The sequence below is a fragment of the Spermophilus citellus genome (assembly GCF_964194105.1).
Source record: "Spermophilus citellus genome assembly, chromosome: 2".
NCBI lineage: Eukaryota > Metazoa > Chordata > Mammalia > Rodentia > Sciuridae > Spermophilus > Spermophilus citellus.
The window spans coordinates 210,655,117-210,665,220 of NC_138183.1; the positions used below are offsets into that span (position 1 = coordinate 210,655,117).

The 10,104-nt window shown below is 35.3% G+C and overlaps 1 protein-coding gene across 3 annotated transcripts in view; it reads left to right on the plus strand.

Annotated features, from left to right (window-relative positions):
* The window catches only part of NUCB2 (nucleobindin 2), a 48,372-nt gene extending 39,067 nt beyond the window's left edge, over positions 1 to 9,305 (plus strand). Inside the window, exons 13-14 of one of the 3 annotated variants that reach the window (XR_014018540.1) lie at positions 132 to 3,118; positions 5,941 to 9,305. Coding sequence is in view for 2 of the 3 variants with exons in the window: in XM_081264559.1 (XP_081120685.1) it covers positions 5,941 to 5,969 (29 nt within the window). In the remaining variant the exon portion in view is untranslated. Of the gene's footprint in view, positions 1 to 131; positions 5,906 to 5,940 lie in introns of those variants that run through there. The other 2 variants (XM_081264559.1, XM_081264560.1) reach the window with 2 other exon arrangements.
* Positions 9,306 to 10,104: the final 799 nt, after the last annotated feature.

Consider the following 10,104-nt stretch of genomic DNA (forward strand, 5'->3'; position numbering starts at 1 on the left):
TATGTGTTTTTAAATTGTAATCTATGATTCACTAAACATATTTTTAAAAAGACTTGTTAAATCTGTAAGTAAAAGAATATTCAGAATAAAGGAAGATATGTTTAAAATGAGAGCATATTTCTTTTGAACAGACATTTAAAGTTCCGAAGTCCACCAGAACTTGGAAGAAACCTGTTAACATCTGTTTCATCTTTTTACCTCCTTTCCTTGTTCTCCGCTCAATAAATATTTTAAAGCATATTCAGAATAAAGGAAGATATCTTTAAAACAGGAACACATGTTTTTGAACACAGACATTTAAGAATAAATCTACCATAACTAGGAAGAAAACACATTCATCATACCTCCCTTGTCTTCCCCTTGTTCTCCTTTAGTTTTTAAGTGGCCTCATGCCAGAATTTAATGAAACTATTATTAAGTGAGAAAGGTCTGCCTACTGCTTTGAAAATAAATAGCTCTCACTTACTCATAAAGATAGATATTCTTTTATGGGTGCTTATTATCCCTTCTTTAAATAAATGTCTTTTTGATATTATAAATTATTCTGAAAAGACCATACTATTCTCCAGAGTTTCCTGATAACTTTTGCCTATTTTTAGCAAAAACTGCTGGAAATTCTTAAAATGAATAGCTTTTTCTACGAATTCAAGTTAGTTTTCATTTGTATTTTTTCTGTATACTTTATCATTTAAGATTAGGTTCTGTTACTTATAACAGAAAAACCAAAGATTATAGTGTTTTAAACTAAATAGAATTTCCCACCCCTTACATAGAAGAAATCTAGAAGTAGGTGGCTCTGAAGTTCCTGTCTTCCTCAGTGTGTGATTTTTATCCTCAAGCTACCTCGGCCTTCACTGAGATTGCTGTTGGTGTCTGTGGGGAAGGGCAAGGAAAGACTTTCCTCAGTTGAATCAGCTTGAGGCAATTTTCTACAACCAGCAGCACTTAAATTTACATCTCATTGGCTAGAACTAAGTCATGTAGCCAAACCTAGCTGGGGAGGCTGAAAAGTCCACACAGTAATGTGATTATCTAAAAGTTAGGGTTTTACTAAGAAGAAGGAAGGAGGAAGTGTTTGGTAGACAACTTATAGTTTTAACCTGAATCAGTCTAGCTACTGAAGTCTCTCTATATATTCATTTTCTGAGACAGAAAACACTCCTCCCATCCCAAAGAGAAACCACAAGAAATCTACTCCATCATTACATATTGGTTCTAAGACCATCATAGCTGGGTGTTTTCCCTTTCTTCAGGTTAGGTTATGGCTCCTTGAGTTATGACCACCTACTAACTGAAGGGCAAGTTTACTGCCCCCAAAGCACCACATACATAATGCATAGGTGTAGGGAAATAGCAAAACAAACAAACAAGCAAACTAGCTTCTAGAAAAAGAAAGAATTGGAAATATAATGGACACTGATCCCTAGCAATTAAAAAGTACTGCTTGGCAAAAATAGTAATGTCTGCTGTGATCATGGATATATTCCTTATTTTGCCCTTCAGGTAACCCCAGTTCACTTTTCTGAGAGGAAGTCCCTTTTTTAATGTCCTCAAGTCCTTGGCTTTACCCTATAGGAGGCTTTTATTGACCATTAGTTTTCAGGGACATGTCTGCATGGGAATTGGAAACTGGAAGGTCTTAGAAATTCACTTCCTACTATTATGGGCTTGGAGGTGCCAGGATCGTTTTAGATAGTTAATAGCTACAGGCTGTTGCAAGCTAGGTTTGGTTGTTATTTGTTATTTTGACTTTTTGGCCAAATAGTTCTCCCCAAACTTAAGAAGTTTCTGGGTTTTTCCCCCCCTTCAGTTATTTCCATGAGTAACCCCAATCAAAGACATTTTTAACTTAGTTAAAAGACGTTTTTTAAGAAAGAACCTCTTTATTTACTTGCTGGCCTCTGTGCTCTTTCCATCCCTTCGGTCTTAAACAAATGATACCTACTTGAGACCCTTTCAGACTATAGTCTTGGATGGGATGGCAGCAGTCTTAATTTGATCTTTTCTCTGAGAATAGCTTCTATTACTAGGCAGAAAAATTTTTTTTTTTCTCAGTCTTGGGGATTGAATCCAAGGACACTCTACCACTGAATTAACCCTTGGCCCTTTTTATTTTTGATTTTGACATAAGGTCTCCGTAGGTTGCACTGGCAGGACTCAAACTTATGATCCTTTTGCCTCAGCCTCCTGAATAGCTGGGATTATAGGCACATACCTGGCTGGCAGAAAATTCTTAAGAGAAGGTTCTTGAAAAAGGTTAGCAGCTTCCTCAGAGCCTTTACTGATATAACGGTTTCAGTTGGAGTGCAGTAGTAGTTGACTTTTTCAATTCAAAGAGACATAGATTTGGGGCTTTCTCAATTGATATTGTAGGTAGAGAGAAGTTCCCGCAGCAAAGCTGTCTTGCCTTGTATCTGCAGACTTGTGAATCTTAGCCTGAGTTGCATTTATCTTGTATGCTTGGCAAGAAGCAGTCAGCACATGATAGCCTTCTGAAGTCCTACCACTACTTTGTCAGATACCTTAACCTTGGTTGGCAGGTCGTCTCATTGTCCAAAGTCCTAATTCCTCAACTATTCCATTCCCCACCTTCTGACTTTTTTTTTTTTTTTTTTTTTTTGGTGCTGGGGATCAAATCAACTGAGCTATGAACTCAGTGCCAACCCCATATTTAAGGTGCTTTTACTTGCTGCACTTTACTTTTAATTTTTACTACCAAATTTTTAATACCAAATCCTGTCTTTGTCAAGATTCTTGGTTGTAGTTAGTGGGATCTTCCTTCAGAAGATTATTCTGTATCTTTAAACAGAGGGTATTGATTAAGGAGTGTAGATAGCTCACAGAATCTTTGGGAGATTCTAAGATATCTTCTGAAGATACAAACCTAGGCTGGACTTCTAGAAACTACGTCACAAGAGTGTACCTTCAAAGGAGCTGCTGCCTTTGGAACAGTCAAGAAGCTGCTTGCCAGATCAGGAAGCCACTTGCTGGGTTAGAACATTGTGAATAGTTGCCAGCTCCAGAACCACACGACCTCTGCCATGCTCTGTGCCAGGAAAACGGATACCTCCTGTTCTGCTTCTCTCTCCATGTAACTCTGTTCAGAGGAAAACCTCAAGTGAGTGCTCCTGATTGATTGTACCAATTGTATCTGGAACCCTCACTATAAGGGAGTCTGGGAATTAACAGTGTTTGACTTTCCTACCTCTGTGTTACGAGAATGCATGTTAAAAGCAGGTTGAGCCAATCCACTCTAGAGCCTTATGATTTTTACATTGTTTCTGTTAACATTAATCATTTTTAAAAATTATTAGTCCTCATTTTAAGGATTTTAAAATAATCATTCATTCTGCTTGAAACATACCATAGACTTTCTTCCCCTTAAATCATCAATCTTAAAATTAAATATAGCAATTTAGAAAAGTTCTTTATATACTGCTTATAAGCACACATACATACAGAAACTACTCAATATAGTAATAGCCTCTGTTTCTTTAAAGATGGAGCAGGATTTCTATCTCTATTGTTTAAATTGTGGGCAATGTAGAAAGACGGTTTGAAGTAATCTTTTATAGATGACTTCTGTGACTAGTGATAGGATTGGTATTATCTTGGTAAACTTCTTTAGATGGTGAACTGGGGTTAAAGTGGAAAGTAATTGAAAGAGAACTTTCTTTTGATGATTTTTTGACATGAGAATAATGAATGGATATTAATGTAGACATATCATTAGCATAGGTAGTTAGCTAATGATGAGCAGGAGGAATAAGAGAAACAAGAGGGGACATCTGTAAAAAGACTCCTGACTGACGATTGACCCAGAGGACTTAATAGCCGTCATGTGATGCCATAAGGACATAATTCATACCTGTTCCACCCCTTTTGTGTGAGGGGGCTATAGAAGAAATCCATCTAAGGAAGATGGGAAGACTACTCAGAGTCACTGAATAGTACCATTGACTATGCCCTTTCCCCATATTCCACAAAAGGACATGTCACACTCCTCCGTAGATTAATGAGCACACATCATGTTCCTAGGATTGGGCATGCACCTGCAAGCTGTTCCAAGAATCAGCTGACCTTTATAAAAACTTCACCCATGGTGCTAGGCCAGAGAGAGGTACTCCAGTACATAGGCCTTTGCCCTCAATTTTTACATAGTGCAGCATATGACTTCCCCCTAATGGGCAGCAGCTGAACAAGGAACCAGCCTAAAGAAGTGTGCTTACTGCCACTCCAAGGTTTCACACCACTGCACCATATCCTAACAAAAGCCTGCAGCATAACCATTGCTGTGCATTTCTGTCCCTAGCCAGTCTGCCCACCCCTCTTTCTAGGGTATCTCACTTTCTCTTTCCTTTACCTCACCTTGCAATAAATTTTCTCTAATTACCATCCCTGCCTTGTTGTACTTGTTTCTGTGCCAGGCCAATTTTCCTAATCATAGGTATTATACCCAAAGACCCAGGGTCACTCTACAGTTGACTTTCAGCCTCTGGTAACAACATCTCACGGTTTCCAGCAAATTATTATAATTTATATTATTCAAAAAAGAATTGTGAAACCTAAAATTACTTATGGACTTAAGTAATTCCAGTGCTGGGCATTTATGACTGAATGTTACTTCTGAGAAAATTGCAAATATTATTCTTTATAGTTAATAGAAAATATTGGAGAAAAAAAGTATTGGGGCTAAATTTAATGTATGACATTGTATTTGTTTCTTTAGATGTTAAATAGCTTTGGCTTAGCTAACTAAGTGGTATGTATTAGTAATTTTGAGTTTTATGTATGAATTTTCCTGAAACATAAATTTTATAGTACCCTTAGGTATATATTATTAAATTTGATTTTAGACAGGTGCAGTGGCTCTACCTGTTCCAGTCATTTGGAAGAGAAAGTGAGGTAGGAGGATTTTTTGAGTCTAGGAGTTTGAAGCCAGATCGGGCAACATACCAAGACTCCATCTCAAGAAAGAAAAGAGCTGGGTGCAGTTGAAGCATACCTTTAATCCCAGCGATTTGGGAGGTTGGGGCAGGAGGATCACAAGTTCAAGGCCATCCTCAGCAATTCAGTGAGACCCTATTTCAAAACAAAAAAAGGATGGGGGATATAGCTTAATGGTAAAGTGCCTCTGGGTTCAATCTATAGTTCCCCTCCTCCCCCCCCCCAAAAAAAAAAAGAAAAATTTGATTTTAAAAAAGATCGTTATTCCTTAGACTTATTTATTCGTTTTTAGTGTTGGGGATGGAACCCAGGGCCTTATGCATGCTTGGCAAATACTCTATCACTGAGCCACATCCCCACGTAAAAACTTTAATTCTTTCTAAGTGAAATAAGCCAGACCCAAAAAAGAAAGGCCAAATGTTCTTTCTGATATGTGGACACTAATCCACAACAAGGGAAAATAGGGAAGGGAAGAATAGAAGTCCATTGGATTAGGCAAAGGCAAACAAAGGGAAGGGAGTGGAGAGGGGAATAGGAAAGACAGTAGAATTAACTGGAACATAATAAATTTCCTGTCCTTATATTTGAACACACGACCAGGGTAACTCTGCATCATGTACAACCATAAGAATAGATCCTAATTAGAATTTGTTAAACTCTATGTATATATAATATGCCAAAATATACTTTACTGTCATGTATATCTAAAAAGAACAAATTAAAAAATTTTTTAAAAAGCAGTGGTTAAAATAAGTTCCTTTGAGACATGGCCATATATTTTTTAACCAAGATTTGCTTACAACAGCATTATTTTTATGATAATGAACAGATTTATATTTCCATAAGTCTAAGTGCAAATCTTTTTTCACATATAAGAGAGTGTTAGTATTTTATGATAATGTGACTTTAAGAAATCCGTTTTTTTTTTTTTTAGGGCAAATTTTTGAGAAGCCTGGTTTGGTTAGTACATAAATTTTAATCTTTATCTTATAGCTGTGAGGTACAATCAAGAAGAAATTTAAAAAGAACCAGAATTAGATGATGAAATTCATCATGTTCATGCAAGAATTTTATCCTCTGAAGAAACTGCTGAAGAAGTCTACCTTCACTCTTTAACCACTGGTGCCTCAACTAAATACTTTTTAAATTCACAGATTTTGTTGAAATTGGTAACTGAGGTATTAAAATGCAAAGTTTGCTTTTTCCTTCCTTGTGGATGATATAATCGAGACAGCAATGAGAACCTACTTTCTGAGATGTGGTATTTGAAGACAATTAGATCCTATTTTTGCTTTTCTTTTTTAGAATACAAAATATTATTAATAGAATCCAAATCTTTCCTTACCCACTTTTTAAATTATTATTATTTTTTAAATTTTTAATTGTTGATAGACTTTTTTTTTTTATTTATATGTGGTGCTGAGAATCGAACCCAGTGCCTCACACATGTTAGGCAAGTATACCACTGCTGAACCACAGCCCCAGTCCCTTAATTTTATTTTTTAAATGAGTGATTATCTATGAATTCATAAACATTGCTTAGGGAATCCAAGTACTGAGCCAGAACAAGCAGCAATAGCAAATGGCAAAGACCAGATTGAAAAATCTGGATTTACAGTTCAAGACCTGCCAACCTGTTTAATGAAATAGCAAAACAAAACCAATGAAGCTTTTGATTTAATTGTAGGAATTTAAGGGTTATTCAAATATTTCCCAGAGAACTACATAGAAGAAAACTGCACTTCATGTTTAAAGGTATTTATAATTTTCACAGAGCTCTTAGTAAACATTTTAATTGATGTCAGTCATGTGCCCAAGGAGGATGAATGCCTCAGCTTGGTTGTCAGCTAGCTCTTGACTGGATACTTCTCCCTACATAATCACCCATTTGGTTGCCCTCCAAGCTCTGCATGCCTCTGTAAACAAGTTTTGTTTTGTTATAATCTCTTGTACACAATGGGTTTGACTTTTGCTGTGCAAATTTGCTTATCTAATTTTATTTTATCTTTAGTACTATGTATATTTGTCTGGCCTTTCCAGGTTTATGAATATATATACTCAAAATTAAAGTGTTAAAATATTTATTTTCCAATTCTTAAGATTTTGCTACTCAATGGAATTTTAAAATAAGTAACAAATTTATTTTCTACATGATTTCAAAGTTATAACCTGTCCAAATGATTTAAAAATGAGAGAAAAAAATTCATCTAGTTTTCTTTGCCATCTCCCATGAAGCATTGTAGTTAACATGTTATGTTTTTTCTAGTCCATTTTAAATGTTCAGTTTTAGTGATGCCAAAGTATGTGCCATTATATTAAGTTCCTGCCCTCACTTAGAGAATCCCTATGTATGGGATATGAAACATACAACCCGGATATACTGATTTTCTATCATATCGCTGTATCTATATTGCTGTTCACTATGACTCTTCAATTGTTACAATGACTTGAGTTTGCTTTACTTCTTACCCTTTCTGTTCTTGGTGGTGTTGCTTTCTAAATATTTTCTTATTCAAGCGGTAATGTATGGATTATTTCATTTTTAAAACATATTTATCATGTCCTTTAATGTTTTACACATTTTAATGGTAGTATTGAAGCATTTTGCCAAACACGATCATTTAAAACCTTTACCAACTTTGTGTAGTGATTTCTTCTTGTTCTGTAGCATTTAATAGTATATTTTACAAGTTTGTTTTACTTTATTTCTTTGACTAAATCTCAGCTGTAATCCTTTGTGCATTTCTTATTTCTCTTGGTGTTTGTGTGTTTTTATTCTCTTTGAGACTCGTTGTATGTTTCATTGAGATTCAAAGCTGATTTGGGGAGAAAGAAAAGCACCTCTGTAGATAGGTCAGCTTTTTTGAGCTGGCTAGGCAAACAGGCAGTTCTTTCTAAGTGGGTTCTGCCCATTGGAGAACACTTCTCACCCTGCAAGAGAATCTCTAATTCATTGCATGCATCTTCTACTCCTCACTCCTCCTTGACAGAGTGAGCCAGCTATGGATAGATATGTAACAGACTGTGATGGATGTCCCTTGCTCAATTCTTTTTTTTTTGTACTCTTTTTAATAATAGTTTTAAAAATAAGCAAAAGCCCATCTACTGTAATTTTTATACCCCACCAAATGTTCTCTGTAATATCATTAATAAAGAAAAATGTTTTTTGGTACAGAAAAACCAGGACATGAATTAGGCAATCTCTGATTAGAAAAGAAGTAGCATAGTGTGTTTTTTTCATTTTCTTTTTTCCATATTTTTATTGGTGAGTTATGTTATTCATAATGATGGGATTCAGATTCATTATTACATATTTGTACATGGACACCATAAGCATAGTGTGTTGTTTCTTCATTACATTTGATGACCCAAGTTTCAATCATGTTCTTTTTCTTCCTAGGCACTCTCCCATTTTCACACCGCCACCCTCCCCCCCCCCTTTTTTTTTGAGACAGAGTCTTACTATGTTGCCCAAACTGGTCTTGAACTCAAGATCCTTTAGCCTTAGCCTCCCTAGAAGGTGGCATTATATGCCTGCACCACCACTCCTGGCTTATTTTCCCAGTTTTGTGTTAACTTTTCCACTCTTGCATTTCTCATGTACTTCCTTATTATTGGAGAAAGTTTTAAGAGATACAGGATATTATAGCACCATTTTCAGACTTAAAATTTCATAGTAAGCTTCATGGGACTTATCACCAGGGCTTTCAGATAAATTCTCCTCACAATTCCAAGCCATTCATCTTTTATCTAAGGGAGTCTGTTTTATTACTAATTAAGATATGGTAACTTTGTTTAAAACAAATTGATTTTTTGAAAGATTTATATAAAAGGTAAAAAAGGCTAAATATGTTATTCTAAGGGCAACAACTTGAAGTCAGTTAATACCCAGAGCTACTGTTTCATTCTTCTGTGGTGACATAGTTTTATCTGCGCCTCTCCTCCCAGTTCACAGCCTAAGAATTGAAAAACCTGGAGGCTGAAGGTGAAGAAGGAGCCCCTCTTGAGTGAAGGCGGGTCTTCTGAAACCAAGATCTTTTAGTACACATAAAAGTCATAAGCCCTTGTAACTCTAAAAATAGCTTCTGTCCAGTAAATGCTATGTACCAACTTGTATAGCTTCTGATTAAAGATCATTTTTTGGATGGAATATGTGTATTTATGTGAAAGCTTATACCTAAAATAAGTTTGAATAGAAGACCATACATTGTCTTTCGAAATTAAAACAGGAAAAATGATTTTTTTCATTATTGCTTTTCATTTTAATGATGGAAAAACTAGTGCTGTATAATGCATATTTTTCCAATATTATGCTTTAACACCCATTTAATAAGATGATTTATACATCCCATTTTAAAGTCAGGCTTTTAAATATCTTTTTAATATGTGTGTGTGTGTGTGTGTGTGTGTGTGTGTTTGTGTTGAGTGTGTGTGTGTGTGTATAAATTCTTTTTTTTTTTTTTTTGGTTGCAGATGAACACAATGCCTTTATTTTATTTATTTTTTATGTGGTACTGAGGATTGAACCCAGTGCTTCACACATGCCAGGCAAGTGCTCTACTACTGAGCTACAACCTCAGCCCCTTTTGTTATTACTAATTTAGGGAAGAATTTTGTAAGTTTTTTCAATTTAAACGTTGAATTAAAAATATAACCTTTTGCTGGGTGTGGTGGCACATGCTTGTAATCCCAGTGACTCAAGAGGCTGAGAATGGAGATTCCAAGTTCAAGGCCAGCGTCACAAACTTAACCAGGCCCTCAGCAATTTAGTGAGACCTTGTTTCAAAATAAAAAAGGCTGGGGATGTAGCTCAGTTGTAAAGTGCCTCTGGGTTACATCCCCAGTACCCAAGAAATTATACACACACACACACACATACACACACACATTTTATAAATGTGACTGTTAATTTTAAATTTTGAAAAAAAATTCTACTACCTTGAAGATTAGATATAATTCTTCTTGGCTTATTTAGACATTTTAACTTTTTAATATTTTAAATCAACAATTGGATTTTAATGTGATACAGAATCAGACGATTTTATACAATTTTTGTTATGTTTGAATTCATTTTATGAATATATTGTAAAAATTATTCCACTGCAGTATTTATTAGAAAGTATTATTCTAGTTATCATTTATATAAGTTATTTTTAA